Source organism: Poecilia reticulata, linkage group LG22 (genome assembly GCF_000633615.1).
Source record: "Poecilia reticulata strain Guanapo linkage group LG22, Guppy_female_1.0+MT, whole genome shotgun sequence".
NCBI classification, from domain to species: Eukaryota; Metazoa; Chordata; class Actinopteri; order Cyprinodontiformes; family Poeciliidae; genus Poecilia; species Poecilia reticulata.
In genome coordinates this window covers 7020449-7040613 of record NC_024352.1, presented here as the reverse complement: position 1 = coordinate 7040613, position 20165 = coordinate 7020449, and the positions used below count along the sequence as shown (strand labels likewise).

At 43.3% G+C, this 20165-nt stretch overlaps 3 protein-coding genes across 4 annotated transcripts; 2 read left to right on the top strand and 1 right to left on the bottom strand.

Moving 5' to 3' along the window:
- The first annotated feature begins 1301 nt into the window (after positions 1 to 1301).
- LOC103458422 (tumor necrosis factor ligand superfamily member 10-like) lies at positions 1302 to 7943 on the top strand. Of its 2 annotated transcripts, none has more exons than XM_008399223.2 (6): positions 1302 to 2245; positions 3458 to 3604; positions 3991 to 4033; positions 4142 to 4261; positions 6103 to 6335; positions 6415 to 7943. In XM_008399223.2, exons 1-6 carry the CDS (start codon positions 1928 to 1930, stop codon positions 6622 to 6624), a joined length of 1071 nt encoding a protein of 356 aa, XP_008397445.1. In that variant the 5' UTR covers positions 1302 to 1927; the 3' UTR covers positions 6625 to 7943. The 2 variants fall into 2 exon arrangements, with proteins under 2 accessions (XP_008397445.1, XP_008397444.1); XM_008399222.2 differs by having other exon boundaries at positions 1305 to 2245; positions 3988 to 4033.
- Positions 7395 to 14374, bottom strand: msl2a (MSL complex subunit 2a). The gene is made up of 3 exons (XM_008399221.2): positions 13366 to 14374; positions 11011 to 12404; positions 7395 to 9108 (listed from the first exon to the last, which is right to left on the bottom strand). Exons 1-3 carry the CDS (start codon positions 13505 to 13507, stop codon positions 8806 to 8808), a joined length of 1839 nt encoding a protein of 612 aa, XP_008397443.1. The 5' UTR covers positions 13508 to 14374; the 3' UTR covers positions 7395 to 8805.
- An 862-nt stretch (positions 14375 to 15236) lies between these two features.
- Positions 15237 to 19639, top strand: pccb (propionyl-CoA carboxylase subunit beta). The gene is made up of 15 exons (XM_008399226.2): positions 15237 to 15520; positions 16090 to 16209; positions 16279 to 16347; positions 16416 to 16472; positions 16567 to 16680; positions 16893 to 17003; positions 17267 to 17375; positions 17475 to 17595; positions 17812 to 17893; positions 17987 to 18110; positions 18195 to 18302; positions 18434 to 18534; positions 18639 to 18737; positions 18818 to 18917; positions 19016 to 19639. The coding sequence occupies exons 1-15, from the start codon at positions 15272 to 15274 to the stop codon at positions 19135 to 19137; spliced, it is 1686 nt and encodes a 561-aa protein (XP_008397448.1). The 5' UTR covers positions 15237 to 15271; the 3' UTR covers positions 19138 to 19639.
- Positions 19640 to 20165: the final 526 nt, after the last annotated feature.

The window sequence follows — 20165 nt, the reverse complement described above, 5'->3', positions numbered from 1 at the left end:
CGACTGATGGTTGCATGCTGACGCGAGAGCATTTTAGACGCTTCCACGCACGTTTTGATTGTTTTCAGTGGGCCGTCCGCATCCAGGAGCTCTGTGCATTCTGTGAGCTCCCCTCCCACTTCCCCGCTCCAACAATGGGGAAGAGGCTAGAGGTGAAGGAATGAAAGCTCGGGAATCACTCAAGGTTACGCCGCGCAGAGCGAATGGTTCCCATGTGACGAGCTCAACCCGGGGCTGAACCGAAGTCATAACAATCGCAAGTTGTTCGGCTCCGATCAGTTAAAATTGACTCACAATGGATACAGTAGAAAGGGGAATTTTTTTTTTCTTCCATTTTTAATTTAGATGCTTTTGAACGACTACGTGCGCTGGATCGATGCCACAAAAGTCGCACGAAAAATGTCTAAAAATGGGCATTGGGTCACTCATTTAAAAAAAAAAAAAAAAAAACTAATTGTGCATTGCATTGATCACGTTACGTCCAATGAGGTTAGCTAAAGTAGTAAAATGTTATAGCTTCGACTTTTTAGACAAATATGCACACATTTAACACTCTGACCAAGATTTTCGCAGGATCCCTTCATCGTGAGGATTAAAGGGAGTTATTCCGAAGAGACGATGTTCCTAAAAACGTTCTAACCACTCAGCAAAAAGCCCAGTGTTAATTTAACTCTCGGTGTTTATATAGTCCACACTCTTCAAAGTGTTAATATCAACTCCGTTGGAGTTAACATAACTCAGAGTATAAGCCCAGTGTTGATTTAACTCCCACAGAGTTGATATTAACACTTTTTCAGTGTTTATATAGTCCACACTCTTCAGAGTTAAATTAACACTGGGCTTTTTGCTGTGCATGCAGTCAGAGTCGCAACTATTATTCAGGTGGATGCAAAAACATAAATCGGCGCTCCCTATCCCCCCCACCCAAGGAAGGTAAGTAAGGGTGAAGGAGCTTAGCTCTAACACCCCCCAACAAAGACACGTGAAAGGTAAAACTCCCTACATTTACCCCGTAATGTGCGCGAGGTGAAGGAACGTAAGGGCACGCTGAACTGTATGCGAAGACATCATCTGCGCGCCGCTCCCTCTGGTGCAGCGCCCCTATGCGTTGCATGCGCTGCATACCCACTTTTTGCGCCACTGCATGCGGTGTTTATGAACCGTTATGATCAAAACTTGTTACGGTGTCGGATCTTTTAAGCTTTTTTAGAATGAATGCGTTTTCAGGATTGCGTCTCCTTAGTTATGACTTTAATAAACAAAATGTTCTCGCTTACTTTAGACCTCAAGTTAGACATTTTTAGGCAGAGATGGATAAAAAAAAAATGGATAGATTGCCTTCTTTTTGTTAAGTCAACCCTACAAGAGACAACCAGATTGATTTTGATGTCTGCATAGTCTGTGATAATTTGGGGAGCTATGTCATCTCTTGATGCTGGTCCAGTGTTTGTTTTTCTCCCCAATCTAAAGTCAGCTTGCAGGTGTGGCAAAATTTTTTAGAAGAGCAATTCGCTTTGATTGTACATAACCGGCCAGTGAACTAATCTGACCTGAACCCTAAAAAGAATCAGACTGATCACCTCTATGCCACGCTGCATTGATGCAGTAAATTATGCATAAAGAGCCCCAACTAATGAAACATACCAATATATGAACATACTTTTCAGAAATCTCAATATCGTTTTAAAAACCTCTTATTATTCACTTTTCAACTCAATTACAAAAATCGTGTACCTACAGATTAATCTGGTAAATGGCAATCAAAACATAAGAAATTGCTTTCGTTAGCGTTTTCTGCAGGAAACAACCCCAATACAGGGACTGTATTGATGTCGTTTGCCGTGTTGCTTCATGATGCAAATCGCTCCAATTCCCAACGCCGCCTGGACCTTGAAACGCAGCAGCGTTTACCGCTCCAAGCTTGGATATGTTCAATAACAGTGACATCTTGAGGAAGCTGAAACTCTTCAAGCCTCCTCTCTCTGCTCCACCTCCAGACTCTGCTGCACCGTTCCTCCCACCCTCATGCTTCCCAGCAGAAACGCAGAGGTGTTTGATCCAACTTGCCGTGCAGTGGCTGGGGGTGATTTCCTACTTCGCCGGACTTCAAGGTGTCTCCGCGCTCTGCGATATGGCCATCTCTATCTCCCTCCAGTGCCTTGGCCTCACAACACTCGCAGCTGTCCTCCTGCAGACGGTCGCGGTGGCCATAAGCTTCATGTACTTCCACAAAGTCCTGAACACGGTAAGACACGCGTTTGGCTGCGAGGTGCGTTTCTTTTGCTTCTTCTGCTACGTTTAATGGCTGCATTAAAACGGCGAACTTTTGTTATAGACGTATCAATTCGGGCACGTACGTATCCAGTTGGTTATCAAGCTGATTTAAAAACGTCACTTTGCAAACAATCCCCCTTAAAAAAAAAATAAAATAAAAAAACTCACCAGAATTACTTTATTCACCGTGTTTAGGTTCCACACAGTCTTGTGGGAGGTTCTGCTCAACACCGGATAATAAAAAAAGGAGACACTAGGGCGAGTATATAACCTGAAACAATGGGAGGAAATGGGATTTGTTCGCACTGACTGGGCTGTGGCACACAAAAGCAACACGTATCGCAAGCTTGAATAGGTCAGTGTTGCGCTTGTGACAAGTGTTGAAACGCTGCTTGTGAAGTCCGACGGTTCCTACTCTGGGCCCTCATTGGCTGGATTTGGTAATAAAATCCCGCCTCTCATCGATCACACCTGGGACCACTTATGAGTTAATTACGTATTTTGTGTGTGTGTGTGTGTGTGTGTTTACGGGATGCTTAATGTGTTTGGCTGGTTGCTCTAAAAATACCAGCCAGTTTGACGTGGTGCATTTACTTTTATTAGTAAGTTACTAATGCATGGTATAAGAAACGACTGAAAAAAAAACCCAATTATCTTCACAAAAAATTAAATCCCTTTGAAATTTTTCCCTTTGGGTGTTTGACCTGAAAACTTTGGGAATTAATGATTATCATCCCTCTTTTAAGCTTCTTCACTACTTTATCCCTGATCCCGTCCGCTTTGTTCCTGCTGTGTTAAGAAATCTGATGGATTTCATTTTAGGTTATTATGGTAAAACTAGGCACGGAAAATTAGATGCCACTCTTTAAAAAAAAAAAATCTATAATTTATGAAAGAAATGTGGAAGATTTGGATCTTAACTATTATTCTCTGCTTTGTGTCAATTTATCATGTGAAATCCTAGGGACATTTATTGCACATGACTAAATACAAAAAAATTACTTTTGCCCAGCACTGTAAATCGCTTAAAAGCTGCAGCAGTGTGTGTGCCCTTGCTGGTATACTCAGTCTTGTTAGCATGCTGTCACTTCACTCTGAGTAATAATGTGGCTAAACATGTTTCTCCCCCCCCAACCCCCTCTTTTTTTTAAGTTTCATTAACTGAGTTATTTTAAATTGCCAGATGCAGGACAGTTTTTCCCGGAGCAGCGTATCCTGTCTGACAAATGCGAAGCTGCAGTCAGAGTTCCAGGACCCAGCAGCTGAGGGCAGGAAAAGCAGTGATCCCTGTTGGCAGGTCACACAGCAGCTCCACTACCACATCGAGAAGGTTTTACTTTTTTTTTTTGCTTTTTTTGTTTAAACTATTTTGCCAACATTCCTAACCATTTATAGCTCTATTTTTTTTTTTTACCCTCATTTTTGCATCTTTAAAAGGGGAAAATGTTGGGAAATTGTCTGTCACTGAATGTTATAAACCCAATTGAAGATATTCATTTTAGTGTTTCTTTTCGGAACAGCCAATATTTAGACCATAATCTGACACGTTCTATCAACTGCGCAGATTACTGCGGGATCCTTATCAGTTCTGGTGAATCACTAGATACCGAATATGACTTCGTTAGTTAAAAATGCCATTGTGTTTGGCATAATAGATAACTTGTTGGCCAATTCATTTGCTCTTTCCTCTGCCTTTCTCTGTTTTCCCTGCAGAAGATTGCTGACAGATTCCAGAGGGAGATATCCACTGCCATGAGAAGTAAGAACAATCCCCCCCATTGACTAATAACAGGCTTGTGTGTGACTTTTCCCACTAAAAACGCCCCGTGGTGAGTGTTTTGTTTCTGTCTGTTTGGGTTTCCTACAGATAAGTTGACGGGAGTGCTGCCTATCTTGGGCCCTGGGGTCCGTGGGGTCCCTCTTCCTAAAGTCGCTGCCCATGTGACCGGCGTTGCCTCGTCGTCAAAGGCTCCAGCAGCACCAGAAAGTAAGATTCAGTTTATTGTGGCTTCAGGCAAAAACATTTAGCACAAATTGAGTCATTGAAAGCTCAAGTGCAAGTTTGTAAGAGAGGCTTCTTTATTCAGTGCAAATCTTGACAATGCTCAGCCGTCCTTTCCGGGGCAAAAGGTGAGGAATTGGCCTCAGGGCAATCCGAGGTGCTTGGACTCGGTTACCTCCTCATACCTGGGTCTGTCGGGACCTGCAGCTCCTGATCGAAACCCCAGAAAAATGTTATGATTTTTAGAAAACGTTACTCTAGAATTCAGCCTTCTTTTTTGTATGGCACATGAAAAATAAATAATGCATGGAGTTTTTTCTTTTTCTTTTTTTTTTATTTTTTGGCATAAGTGAACGGTTAAGTTGAGATCTAGAGACTGTGGAGGATTGCGGTATTCAGTGAAAAACATCGACATGTTCAAGAAACCAAGTTTGAGATGATCTGTGCTCTATCACTTTATCACCTCAAACTGTCACAATGCGTCAATTAGAATTTAAAAAAAAAATCACTCATCGTAAATCACGCAAAATCACTGTCTGACAAACGCAACACAAAACCTTCCTCCTTCCATCCACAGCAGTCGACGACTTTCATGTCTTGGCGCTGACACTCCGCTTTTTAAGTTCACGCGTTATTTATGTATTTTCCTTTATTTCACTCATATCTGCTAACTCTTAGAATACATAATGAATTCAAGACATCTCCCACGCTTCGCCTTGCACAACATTTCGGGGTAAAGTAAGTCCTCCGGTTTGTGTGGCGCTGAGTTTTACTTTTGATGTGTTTAAGACAATAAAAGCATGACATGAGCTAATGTTGTTTTTGCGAGTGGCTGGATGTCATTGCAGAGAATTTAAACAATAACACAATGTGACTTTTGTTGTTTTTTTTTATTGATTGGCAGTGTTATTCTGAAAAACCCTGAAGTCACGGGACAAAAATCAGTCACTTCAGCCTGTCTTCATTGAACTACATGCAAAAAATATTGAAATATATATTTAGAAACCTAATTTAATTCTCCCTTAATTATTTATTATTTTTTGTGTTATTAATGCTTACATATTTATTCAATTTCAGATTAAAGGTAAAGCTTAAAGCTATATTCATGGGAAGCTTAGTGAATAAAAGAAAACTACTTTACCGCGTAGCTCTTTTTTGCATTTCTGGGAAGGGTAATGTATATGTTGAAATTTTTGAAGTGTAATACATTTTAAAAAGTACATATGTTTTATGAAACACATCCAGAATATGGGGTGTTCCTAGATTACCCTGAAATTGAACAAAGTCATTAAATGTGTCCAAACATGAAACCTCGGTACAGACAAATCAAAATAGGCTGCTTTTCAAGATGCCAAGAAAAAAAATCCCACATTTTGCTATCAAAGTACACTGGTGACATCGTTGCCTGTATATGGTAGGATTGATGGTGAGACTAGTCATTTTCGAAACGCATAAAATTTCTACACATGGCTCCGGATTTGAAACGATCCGTTTGTTTTATAGTTTAATTTTTGATGACAATAACATGCGAGACACAACTTCTCAGTCTGGCTTGTCTTTAGATGTTACGATGCTTTTAACTATTGGCAGCGTTATAACCGATGACATCTTTGTTCCTATGTCAGTTCAATGATTTCTTTAAAGATACACACTGGTCTGTGGGCACATCTGGTAACATTGTGTACTCTGTGAACAAGTCCTTGCAATTTGCTTTGTACTTTGTCTCCAGTGGTGACTGTTTACACTTAACGCTGGCTCTTGCAGTCCCAAATGATCTGCGATGACGGGGACGGGCCTCCAAATAACCGTGGTTGGTGCTGTTGCAGGCCCGCGGAGCAGCAGGGGGTACTCTGGCGAGCGCGTCCGAGCATGGGAGGGCCAGAGGGGTCTGTCCTTCCTGCAGAACATGGAGCTCAAAGGAGGGGAGCTGCTCGTACCAAGTGCTGGCCTGTACTACGTCTACGCCCAGACCTACTTTAGGCTTCCGTCTGTGGGGGAGACGGACGGGGAAGCAGCAGACGACGAGGGGGCAGAACTCGTCCAGTACATTTATAAAAAGGTCCAGCTTTCGTATCAGTAGATGATAAAATACCGACGCAGCAGCGATGATGTTTAAATTGTCGTTTAATCCCCCGCAGATGAGTTCCTACACAGGACCCATCCTGTTGATGAAATCGTCCCGGAGCGTGTGCTGGCCTCGGGGTCAGGAGCCAGGCCTCTTCTCCCTGCATCAGGCCGGCACCGCTTTCCTGCAGCCGGCCGACCGCCTTTTCGTCACCGTCAGCAACGCCAGCGCCATGGAGATGGACGGGAGGGCGAGCTACTTTGGGGCTTTCCTGGTGGACTAGCGGCGTTAACTGAGGGCTTTCCGGAATCGACAGTAGACTGCGTCAGTCGCCGTGTGAAGAAACGGGACTGGAAGACGAGAAGAACTTCTTATGGAGAGTGGAGCCGGGATCGCTCTGAGCTGCAGAGGGAAACACTGAATGCACCGCTGCTCAAAAAGGAACGAAGATGAGCCATTTATGCTGTGCATATACTCCACCAGTGACTTGCGAGCACAGATCGTATGTAGCAGTGGCTGGAAACAAGAATGCATGTGGGTTAAGTTGGAGAAACTGAATTGCAAACATTGGAATTGCTCTCTGTCGAGAGAACTGACCAAATGGACGTCACTGTGCAATTTTTCAACGTTTCCCAGCGATGGACACATATGTTTCTCATATATGGTATTGTTTACAAATGTATTCGTACTGATAAATTGATTTAATTGATGTTTTTTTCTCAGGGTGTAACAAGAAGTAAAAGTTGTATATATTACATTGAACTTAATGTACTCTGGGTCTAGTTTTCTCAGCAAATATTATATTCCTGTTTTGAACTACAAATCTCAATTTTCAGTCGGTCATACTTTTTTTAAAAATTATTATATTCATCAATCGGTCGATACTTTGTATAGTTTTTTTTTTTTTTTTAGGGTGTTCTGAAAATGCATCTAAAACAAGCCCAAAATTAAACTTTTCTAAGATGAATGTATGTAGACGAAAGCTATGCCTTGAATATAAGCGAATCAAACTCCTCCCTTAATCACATCTGTCCACACAATAAGACACAAAGCTGAAAAAGTAAAAAACTATCTTTTAATTCATGTTGTTACATGTCTCCATAATATGGCAGTGAATGTTTCAGCAAATAACTGTCACTCCTCAAACAAGACTTTTACATTACAAAAAAAAAGGACATAGAAAAAACAAAATTAAGGGTTCAAGTAATGCCCAAAACAAATACATCTTTGAAACCCACACGCGCGCGCACACACACACACACACACAGGAAGATAGGACACGTTTGCTGATCAAACTTAAAAGTCCACCTGCTACTTTTCCTGGTCCACAAGTAGAGAAGTTGTGTTTTCTCTCTGTTCAGTTGTTTTTTTTGTTTTCTTTTTCTTTTGGTCACCAATACTGGACTGACGGACATGTTGAGAAGGTAAACACAAACACAGACAACACACAGCCTCGTGAAACGTTTCTTTGTGATATAACCAAAACACTCGGATACCAAACCTCCAACAGTATCAAAAATAAATCTGGTATAATCTCTGATTAATCAGGACTTTACGTGTGTGAGTATGTTGGGGAAGCAGGGGAATTTTTTTTTTTTTTTTAAAGGAAACTCTGATAGAACTATGGCTTCAGTTTACCTCTATACACATACAGCCATGTACAAGTGTGTTAGCTTTTGAGGACTGACGATTGCAGTCACAACTAACCGGACAGGAGCAGCGAGCCTCCCCATTGGGCGTTCCTATTGCTATGACGATAAAAACCCACTGTTCGCCTCCAACACGGGGCAAGTGCCTCAGGATGACCTCATTAAAAGTAAAAAGCATGCAGTTCAAAACAAACTCCCAAACAGCTGAGAGCATTTAGACAGGGTGTCTTGTGTGACGCTTAGTCTGATTTCAAAATTAAAGTTTGCTCGTGTACGGGGTTAGGGATTAGGAAGGGGTCCTGATAACATGACACATTTCATATTTTTAGGAATAACACTCAGAATGGTGAAGATGAAATCTTAATAAAAAATGACGCTACTGACAGACAAATTTATTAAAAAAACAAAAAAAAAAGTAAAACTCTGCACATATGTGTGTGCAAATGAACAAAACTTGGAATGGGTTTCTATTGCCTCCCGCAGTAAATCTGTGGTCTATAAGCTGAAAAAAAAAGCACCTTTGAAGAACAGAACATCCTTGGAATAGAGTATATACCTACAGACTGGCAACAATACACACCAGTGCACAGGCACGATACAGGAGGCTTTGGCACACCCATGCTAATCTCACTAGTCAGCGTTTTCCAGTACAGAAAACCAGCAGGTTACAGAACAGGACAGACACATAGCTGCCATGAGTCGAGTCCTCCGTAAGAAGGAAGGGGGAGCCGGCAGTAACAGGTGAATAATCAGCCGTCACATTCAATCAGCCCCACGCTGCGTCATCGTCCCCCCCCTCCCCGATATTCTGCCTATCAGCCAATCAGCAGCTCCAAGCTGTCGTCAAAGTTAGCATCCTGCGGCGGGCTGGCGGACAGAAAGGCCGTGGTCACGGGAGTCCCCGTCGCCGTGGCGACGTTGAGGAGGGTGTTGCCGCGGATGCTGGTGGTCGCCGGGTTGCGGAGAGCCGCGGCCGCCGTGATGCTGGTCAGGTTGATGCCGAGGGTGAGCCGCGTCTGCTCCAGGGCCTTCTCGGGCACGGCGAAGGCCTCCAGTTTCTTCTCGCCGTTGGCCATGTAGGAGTTCTGGCAGCCCCGGCAGATACAGTCCAAGCACGCCTGGGGAGGACGAGAGAGATGACGCAACTCGGACAGTACGCACGAGCGCTGCACGGAAACTACGCAACTTCGTACATCGACTGATTATTGAAGATAAACACCTGTTGCACATCAGTAAATAACATGTTAATTTCAGTGTTTCAGTTAAAATAAATTAATACGTAGTTTCATTCCACACAGAGCGATATGCTTTGATAATTTATTTTTAGTAATGCCGAGTTATCGCTAATGAAAACGCGAAATTGAATTATTAGAATATGCTACAGTAATAAAATGTTTTTATTTTTCAACACATAGACGTCATTTTGCCGACAAATACATGTACTATACATTATCTGCACGGGCACCATTTCGGTTGACTTGCAGCAACAATATATTTTGAAATGAAGCCATTAGCTTGTAGCATTCCCCAGCCATTGTTGGCTCTGGCGTCTCTAATTCTACCCTTCACAAATACTCCATAGAGCGTGTATGCGGTTCAGGTGAAGCGAGTACGCTGGTCAGTCACAGTAACACCGTGGTCACTGAACCACCTTTTGGCACCTTTTGCAGTGTGGGGGCAGGCAGGTGCCAACTTTGCAGCTCCATAAAGCTGTCAGTCAGTGGAGGGAAGCATGAAGTGCTCTGAAATGTCATACTAGATGGATGCACTGATTCTGGATGTTCTAAAAATGTATATCCAAATGAAATGCAAAAGCAGCTTTCTTCTGACAACAGGGCTTTGGACCACTGAGCAGAAGCCGACTCCTTTTTCAGTGATACTGTGATGATGTCTCCGGTTCTAGGGCTCAAACGATTAATCACATTAATCGTGATTACTTGATTGTTGAAATAATAGTCAACTAATTTAGTAAACAATCTTAACTGGAGTTAGTGACAATACAGACTCTATAATCTACATCGACACACACTAAAAAATGGGTTTTTGCTGAAGAACAACATACTCAGAGCAGTAAATAATAAGAATCCTTAGTCAAATATGCATGTTTCCCATTATGCTCATTTTGCTATGGATTTATTAATCAGATAAAGATCACTATGTTAATGCATATTTGGTAATAAAATGTTTATTCTATTTTAAAAATGAACTGAATTATTTGTTTATTTGCATCTTTTAACTTCTAATAGACTATAAAAAGGGCTTAAAACCTGCAGAATGTGGCAATTGTTTTATCCGATTAATCATTCGACTAACTGATAGAATAAGCGATTACTAAAATAGACGTTGTGTCACATCACAACGTCTATTGTGCACTGGACCTTTAACCCCAACAATAGGGTTGGGCTAATGCGATGTGACACAACGTTCGAGTGTGGTGGCTCTTGAAACACTGACTCCAGCCACAGTCCATGTCTAGCAACAGTAATTTTGTAGTTTTTCCTTCCACTCAACTTTTCATTAATATGCTTGAGGTAAAAAAAAAAAAACCTTATGCAAAACCTGCTTCCTCAACATTATTTATGACATTTTGTGTCTAGGGTTTACAATCTGCTGGAAACTGATAAATCTTCAAAAATAAGCAGAACATTTCTACTGGTCTTATATAGACGTAATATTCAGTTTTTATATATATCTTTATTAGCTGTGGATCACAACCATTGACTCAAACATGTGAAACATGTCACTCTGTGTGAAATGAACCCACATCATAAAGAGGAGATTTTTTAAAATTAAATTGCAGAGAAAAATTATTCACTTATACTCTTATTTATTTAGTAATTTGTTCAGCAGAACAGATTACTGCTGCTGAATTATTACCAAAGGTTCCCAACGTGCAGGAGATGAGACAAATAATTTGCACAAAAACAGCACAGCATTGTTGTAAAACTGGACAGATTGTAAACAAAACCCTCCAAAGATTTAAAAACAGAAACGCCTCCACTCTGAACAAGTGGTCTCACCTTGCGGTTTGAGTAACAGGGACATCGCTGCCCCCTGCAGGTTAAAACAGACGGGTTCTGAGTGGCCCTGCCACACTTGCAGCCCTTCTTCTCCACCGGCTTCTTGTACGGAGGTCTGACGGGCGGCGCTGGCAAGACGCAGCCCGACATCGGCCGCTGGTCTTTGCTCCGGTCTTTCGTCTTGGAGCCTCCGCCGCTGCGGGCCTTGGCGTGGGGCTTCTTGGAACTCGGGTCCACGTGTTTCCTGGCGCCTTTGTTGTGGTTCTGTGCGGGGCGGCTGTGCTTGGGGAACGCGCCGTTGGGAAACGACGAGTACGTGTGCGCCGGAACGGCGAGGGGAGGCATGGGTAGCTTCGTGTGCTGAGTGTGAGCAGGGGTCGGAGTGTGCGACTGGGGCGACGAGTCGTGGAGGATGGAGGTGATGGGGACGGGGTTCACCTTTTCCCTGTCGCTCTCGGAGCGCGAGCGCTTCCGGTTGGGCCGGTCCTGCTGGGGCTTGGAGGCGGGAGACGGGTCGAAGGAAGAAGGGTGCGTGTGAGTGGCGCGGTGCGCCACCGTGTGGGTTCTGCCCGTGTGGATCTGGGTGTAGTTGTGGGCTGCATCCAGATGTATGTACATGTGAGTGTGCGTTTTGTCTGTGGCGATGTGCGTCCTTTCCGGGTGTGTGTGGAGAACGTCCCGGTCAGGCTGCAGGGGATCCAGCGTCTGCAGCACCTCCTCTACGCTGAGGAGCAACACCTCCCCCTCCTCCAGCTCCCTGGTACAAGGTTCCCCCTCCCTGAGTGAGCACACAGTGCCTATTGTTGGGGTTAAAGGTCCAGTGCTCAGACCCAGTTCTAGACCGCTGCAGGCGGTTTCAGACACAGACAGACCTAGATGATGATGCTGCTGCTCCTCTACCACCTCACACACTTCCAGCTCAGGGGAAGACGGGTCCTCCAGCGCCTGTCCGTTGCAATCCGGTGGTCCGTTGAAACACGGAGGCTCCGAGGAGGAGCTCTGAGGAACAGCGGAGAGTTCCGCAGGAGCGGGCGGTGCCTCCGTGGGCGTGAGGGACTCGGGAGCAGATGGATTCAGATCCTCTTCGGCTAAGCCCGGATGCTCGGCCTCCTCTTTGTGCGACACAAGCACCTCCTCCAACAAGGTCATGACCTCCGGAGAGCCTCCCACGTGGCTGCTGATGGACTTGAGCAGTGGCGAATGAGTTATGTAGAGGCAGAGCCGTCGGTAACACTGCACCAGTAAAGAGAGCTGCTTGTTCTCCTGGAAGCAGGAGTAGTCCTTGCAGCGATTGCACGACGACCTGATCTGCATCTTCTGGCCTTTGCAGCCCAAGCAGACGTAATGCTGACACTCTGGGTGTGTTGGGGAGATGGGGTCCTCAAGGAGTTTGCCTGAAGTTAAAAAAAAAAAACAGAAACACCAGCAATGTTTACTGCTATTCAGATTTTCAACACATTAAGCTACACAGAAGTCCACTGATGACTGATCAGTGGGTTGGAAAAACTACAAATCATATTTTTATTTTTCCTTTTCACAACAAAATGATTGGTCGATTGTGACGGAAAGCATAAAACATCTTATTTTTTACTTTTAAGGAGAAATCAGAAAAAGCCAAAAGTTCAGTTGATTAAAACTGGTAAAATAAATAAATACAAGTTTTCTTTCTGAGAAAAATTTGCAAGTTGCAGTATTCACTCCTTTCGGAGGACCATGTAGTAACAGCAGGGAGGAAAAACTCCCCTTTAGCAGGAAAAAACCCGCAGTAGAACCTGACTCGGTGCGATTGATCGGTACAACTCGATATTCAACCCTTCAGCGTGTCAACTTTTCACCAAACAAATCCAATTAAATACTTCAAAATCCAGGGGTGTGGTGATTAGACCTCTGTCTGTCAATTCCCATTTATCTGAGATTTAGATATAAAACAAAATCACAAGCAAGATTTACAAGAATCCGTCAGATGTGTCATTCATTTTTCTTTTTTTCCTGTGTTGCTTTTGATTAAACACAGCCTGCCTCACCAAAACGTAGTGATCAAGTACAGCATGAATAGGAACCACATGGCTGTGCAGCAAGCACAACAACAGTCATCCGTCTTGTCAAGAGGATGGATGAGCTTATCTCAGCCTTGGTTGCTAAGGAGACCGCAGTAGTGAGCGCGAGAGAAATAGTGGAAACTCCTGCAGCCCACAGAAATTTCAACCAATTATTACCCTAATTCCAGATTATTCCAGATTAAAAAGCTTTCATTGTGTTGTTTTTTTTTTTTTTTTTTTTTTTACATAAAACCAATCCATAGAAAGATGCATTCTTCAAATATGTCTTCCTGTTAGAAATATTCAGAATGCTTACCACAGACGAGACATGACAGGGACTGTCGGAAAAAGGGTAGCTGCTTGTACATCTCTGCGAAGGTCTGAGGCTGCAGCGGGTCGCACCGCAGCACTGCCCGGGTGGCAGACACATACAGAGCGGTTGCATCCACGGGATTCATAGCGGTGCACTACCCAGCTCCTTGGGGAACACCGTCCGACGGAGAGTATCCACAGACAGCCAACTTGGATACGAAAATAAAAGCAGCCCGGTGTTGCAACAGGCGCCCACTGCACCACGTGAACGCAGAATAAGATATAAATTAATTACGGACACAATGCATTGTGTAGCCGTCTCATTGAACGCGAATAACGTCAGCTAGCTCAGCAGGTGGCTAGCTTAAGTTAGCATCCCCGGTTTGTTGTGTAGTAGTTGCTTTTTAATCGAGAAGTTTTTAAGGTCATAATTGAGTAATATTATAAAGTCGGAGGAATTACACCATATGTCACAACAAAACGCACATCTAAAGAGACCTATGGGCTACGATCTAACCGCATGATCGAACGAGCCAAGATCAAAAGGTTAGCATTACGTAGCTAATGTTAGCTTAATAATCAGCAAAATGCTCGAACAGCATATACTTACTAGCAGCCATAGAGTCTACATACTATCCGACGCATTTTTTTTCGCATGGATTGTCAGATAAAATGAAGAACTAAAGTTAAATTCCCCAATTTGTGCGGTCGGAAATTATCCAGCAGGCGCGCACTAGATGTAAACAAAGCTAAAGAGCTAGCATTAGCATAGCCATCGGAGATTTAACCGTATCACTTGCCCACTTGGACCGTCTTATACGTCACGCAGCGAAGAAAAATGCAAGCTGCAACCCGAAGCCCTGCAATCGATGTAGGTTTTTCAAAAAGACTTGGCGAGCTGGGATCTAACCAAAGCCAATTTGCTGTATTATCATAAGTGCATCAATCGTCCGATTTACCACTTTTTTCCTCACACCAGCCCCTCTGGATAGACATGCACCTCACGCGAGACTTGCTGTTACCCTGGTTACAGTCACTTTTTTTTTTTTTTTTGTCGTTTTGCTCAAGGCTTTTCTCATCTCCTCGTTCTCCCTGTTAATTTGTTCTTTTCTTCTTTTCTAAACATTTTCTAAACATCTTTTTTTAACATTTAGTTGTCAAAATTACAACTATATGCTCGTTTGGACTTCATAGCGTCCAAGTAATATATCGAAATAAAATTTATACATACATATGAAGGGAAAGAAGAAATTAGGCTGTTTTTAACAGATGAAATGTTGAGATTAGAGATTTCAGATAATAAAGTATAGCTAAATCATAATTGAGAAATGCTGAAGGAACTTTTAAAAAAAATATATAAGAAATGTAAATGTTAATTGTTTTTTTTAGTGAGTAGTTTTTGATGAGAAACTCAGAACAATGAGTTTGAGAAACAACCAAAACATGAACTGACCTTGAAATTGTAGTAAAACAGCTTTTACTTTTACTCCACTGTTCTTCAGTGACAAATTCCCTGTCACAAGTCACAAGTTTTAGTTATATTGGGTTAATTTACAACTAAATTAACACATATATAAATTTACATTTTATGAAGATTAATAAACTACAATTAATATTTACAAAAAAATATAAATATTTATTAGTAAAAAATGCAAAACTGTTTATAAATAAACTGTTTTTCTGACGTTTTTATACATCTGTTTAGTTTCTGCCTAAATATTTATTTCATAGACTGCCGCTTTCACGGAAACGGTTTTCCAAAGTTTTCCTTGGTATATTCCCGCCCATTCACGACAGCTGGGACATTGCGCTTTCTGATTGGCTGTCGGAACCCACCCCTCAGTACGCCATTGGCTGAAGTGGCTGTCTCTCCCTCTTGCTCCTGCTGTCATCACAGACCACGCACAGGCATGATGGCGGCCTTCACTGTGGCTCGTAGCAGTTGTAGGCTGTTTAGCGGATTGAGGGTCTCCTTGAGGAGTGTAGCGCAGATAAAGTATGGCGCAGCAGCAGCGGCGTCCTCACCACAGATCCCTCTCCAGCCGGACTGTCGCTGGTACTCGGTCAGCCACCTGTCCGTGAAGGAGAGGATCGAGCAGAAACGGAAGGCGGCGCTAATCGGGGGAGGTCAGAAGAGAATAGATGCACAACACAAAAGGGTAAAGTCAGCAAACACACACCAAAGGATCATTTTCCATCCTCCCTGTCTGAGTCACTTACAAACAGACGTTTTGATATTATATTTAGCATTCTGGATTCAGTGGTTACGTTATGGCTTACACTTAAAAAAAATGCTAAAGTAGCTCAAATCTCCTTTTGGTCTTGTTAATAAAGCATATTTGTTATGCATGCATTTATAATGCACGATCTTAGCAAATCTTTGCAGTATTATTAGTGTTTGCATGCTGACCACCCTGTCCTAAAGTGATATCCAGACGTAATGTGTGTAATTTAATGTGATTATAAATCAGAGCTGCACAATATATCACATTCCAGGTATCAGTGTGTGCAAACCTACATACATAATGCTGTGTGGTGGAAACCTAACAATGCCCATCTGGACTGTGAATAAACCGTCTCCACGGTGAAACATGGGGATGGCAGTATTATGCAGTGGGGTTGTTTTCTTTTTTTTCTACTCCATGACTGTAAAGACATTTGTTACCTGAGGTGAAAAACAACAAAAGGTTTAGGTAATTTGTGCTGATGTTGTCATCACGCGCTGCAGGGTAAGCTGACCGCCAGGGAACGAGTGGAACTCTTACTGGACCCCGAGTCCTTCACGGAGACGGACATGTTTGTGGAACACCGCTGCTCCGACTTTGGCATGGAGCAGGACGGCAACAAGGTAACGTTCACAAAGCTGCAACGCACATGAATAAAGGATTCATTTTTAACCTTTTGTACTCTGTTTCAGTTTCCCGGCGACAGCGTTGTGACCGGACGAGGCAGGATCAACGGCCGGCTGGTTTATGTGTTCAGTCAGGTACGGGCTACGGTCTCCAACAGTCTTGTTGGACCCTCCATCATTTGGTCCTCTCTTACTCGTTCCAGGACTTCACGGTGTTCGGTGGCAGCTTGTCCGGAGCTCACGCGCAGAAAATTTGTAAGGTAACCAACCAAACGTCCATTCGCACCATAAAAGCACCATTTTTCCCAGCTTCGACATTGTAACATTAGCTTTGTTGTCTTTTTGCGTGCTCAGATCATGGATCAGGCCATGACGGTCGGCGCTCCCGTAATCGGGCTGAACGACTCTGGCGGCGCTCGCATCCAGGAGGGAGTGGAGTCCCTGGCTGGATACGCAGATATATTCCTGGTGTGTTTAATCGTCAGAAATGCACCTTCTTTTGGTTTATAGTCAACGTCTGAGTTAACGATGGAACGTGAGAAATTCAAAATTACCTTTGGAAACCTTTCCCGTTTGCACCGTGTTCTGGAGTCCAGCTTTGAACTCGTTCTCGGCAGCAGACGGATCTTCTCGTCTTTCCTGTATTTTAGAGATAAAAATCAGCTGTTTTTCTTTCCCAGAGGAATGTGTTGGCTTCAGGAGTCATCCCTCAGATCTCCCTCATCATGGGCCCCTGTGCCGGAGGGGCTGTGTACTCCCCTGCCCTGACGGATTTCACCTTCATGGTTAAGGTATGAGGCTGCTCGGGCTCAGGCCAGATCTGGTGAAAGATTACACACATTCATCAGGAATGCCATAGAAAATTGGGGTTATTTATTATGCATTTGAACCTCATCTTTTGGGGGTGAAGGGATAATACAGCGCGCTGCTTTATTGATGATATTAAGCCAATATTTGGTGCATAGACATTGCTGATTTTTATTTAATTCACACTAAAACTGCATCTAAAGTTAGTCTGACCAGAGTGTTTCCTTTTATGTGTGTGTGAGAGTAGGATACGTCATACCTATTCATCACAGGTCCGGACGTCGTCAAGTCTGTGACCAACGAAGACGTGACGCAGGAGGAGCTGGGCGGAGCCAAAACTCACACCACCGTTTCTGGTCGGTTCCTTAGACATTGTTCTCACGGATCGTGATCATATTTTTGAATGCCTCAAAAGCGTCTAAAAGTGTTCCCTTTGTGTTGTTTTCTATTGTCAGGTGTGGCTCATCGTGCGTTTGAGAACGATGTTGAGGCTTTGTTGAACCTACGGGAGTTCTTCAACTTTCTTCCACTTAGTAATCAGGATCCAGCTCCCATCAGGGAGTGCCATGATCCCAGGTAAACGGTCTCATTTATGGCACGTGAAACCTCTAAACCTCTATCCGAGATTAAATAGTCCTTCTCTAACACAGTTTATGACCTGTGATTAATGTATTTAAGGCCATCTTACATTTTCTTTAATGAATTTAAGACATTTTAAGGCTTTGGTGTCAGATACACCAGCTGCCATTATAATGTTGTGGGGTTGCTTTTCATGTGTTTCTTTCTTTACAGCGATCGTCTGGTGAAGTCGTTGGACACCATCGTCCCGTTTGAGTCGACGAAAGCCTACGACATGCTAGACATCATCCATGCGGTACGAGCACAAACAAAACACACATCGACACGTAAACACGTGACGTGTTAGTTATGCCAAACTTAAAAAGCTTTCCGAAACACATCTGTCCAGATCGTAGATGAGAGGGACTTCTTTGAGATCATGCCCAACTACGCCAAAAACATTGTGGTGGGTTTTGCCAGAATGAGTGGCCGCACCGTGGGGATTGTGGGTAACCAGCCCAAAGTAGCTTCTGGTAAGCTAAACTGAAGCGAAAAATCTGAAAGTTGATTTGAAAGTTTGATCCTTCAGTCTATGATGCATTTGTCTTGTTCATTAGGTTGTTTGGACATCAACTCCTCGGTAAAAGGAGCCCGCTTCGTTCGCTTCTGTGACGCCTTCAACATTCCCATCATCACTTTTGTGGATGTTCCGGGTTTTCTGCCAGGTATTCTGGAAAATTATATTGGAAGCGGACCGACCAGATGTGTTTGCTTAGTCCTACAGGAGAGGCGAATGACGGTTTTGCATCTAAATGTACAGATATCCCTTTAATTTGTGGGCGATGACTCCCACCAGGTACCGCTCAGGAGTATGGCGGCATCATCCGACACGGAGCCAAACTGCTGTACGCCTACGCAGAGGCCACTGTGCCAAAAATAACTGTTATCACCAGAAAGGTGCGTATTTACAGAATAGTTCTGGGTGACGAAAATAAAAGCTGTGCGGTTGATAATCCAAATTGCCATTCTTAGCCGTAGCATTGTTTTTGTCTCCCTTTCAGGCTTACGGAGGTGCCTACGATGTAATGAGCTCCAAACACTTGAGAGGAGATGTGAATTATGCTTGGCCAACGGCCGAAGTTGCCGTCATGGGTGCCAAGGTGCAAACACATTCATCATCTCTGTCCATTTGTCTTCCAACGTATTTCTTGAACCCACTCACTGCTTTCTGTTTGCACAGGGCGCAGTTCAGATCATCTTCAGAGGAAAGGAAAACCAGGCCGAAGCTGAGGCTGAATACGTGGACAAGTTTGCCAACCCCTTCCCAGCTGCCGTCAGAGGTAAATCTGCTGTCTGCAAAACACGACGCGGTCTTTACCGCCGGCTAGTTGTGTTTAAACCTCAAACATCTCCTCCATCTGAACTTCGTTCTCTTTAGGTTTCGTTGACGACATCATCGAGCCCGCGACCACCCGTAAGAAGATCTGCAGCGACCTGGAAGTGCTGGCCAGCAAGAAGCAGGTCAATCCGTGGAAGAAGCACGCCAACATTCCTCTGTGAAACACTTCCAACCCAGCTGCACGGCAATGCGATGGAAAAAGCACACTGCGCTCTGATGAACTGCAGAGGTTCCTCAGGAAGCCTGCAAAGCAGATGGTAGTCATATTCGCTTTACCACTCCACTGGAAGAATCAAGATCCCAAATTCTGTTCCTTTTCACCTCATTCATATTTAAAAATATAAAAATAAAAAATCAAGTGTTATTCACTTTGGTGCCACCTATGTGACTAATATCAGGAAGTTTGTGATACACAAGTTTTGGATAAAAGGAAAATAATCAAAACACTCAAGCAGTAGCCATATTGGCTGTTATCAAGTATGTTTTCGAACTAAACTATCCGGACAAAGTCGGTTTTTGCAATAATTATAAAAATATTGGGTTTCAGTGTACTGTATTTAGTTTTTTCTTTAAAATGTATGTTTGTCTTTCATTCAGGACACCAAAGTCCAAACTGTGCCTTCTCTCTCTGGCGCCCTCTGTAAAATAAATCACCTCAATGTATCCGCATCTCATTTTTATTATGTTCCGTCTAATCTTGTTTTCCAAGATGATTGGATGAACATGAATAGCCAGAAATTTTATTTTCCAAGCAGCTTTTCAAATGGTTGGATTGAGTGGTGTGGTATCGAAATACATGCCCAACTCAAATCTACACCGTTCTAGTGAAACTACTATACCAATGAAATGTAAGACCTCGGTATCAAGACATAAATTGCGTATTTTATATTGTTGTGCCAAGCTTTTCGCACATAATGTATGTACCGTAGGACTGGCAGCGACATAATTCAGTAGCGAGGACGAACATGATAAACCTATCCGTGATAGAAGCATCTGAGCTAGCTAGCGGTAGCCTCAACCGCCTCAAGATGTCTGCGTAGGACTAACGGTTGCTTCACATTAAAGTACCGCGAGAAAAATAAACTACAAAGAATCAGTGGTGGAGCTAGACTTTTAAAGTTGGGGGGGCCAGGACTACCTCTGGGGGGGCAAAATATTAAATGTGTGTGCGCACACACACACACATATA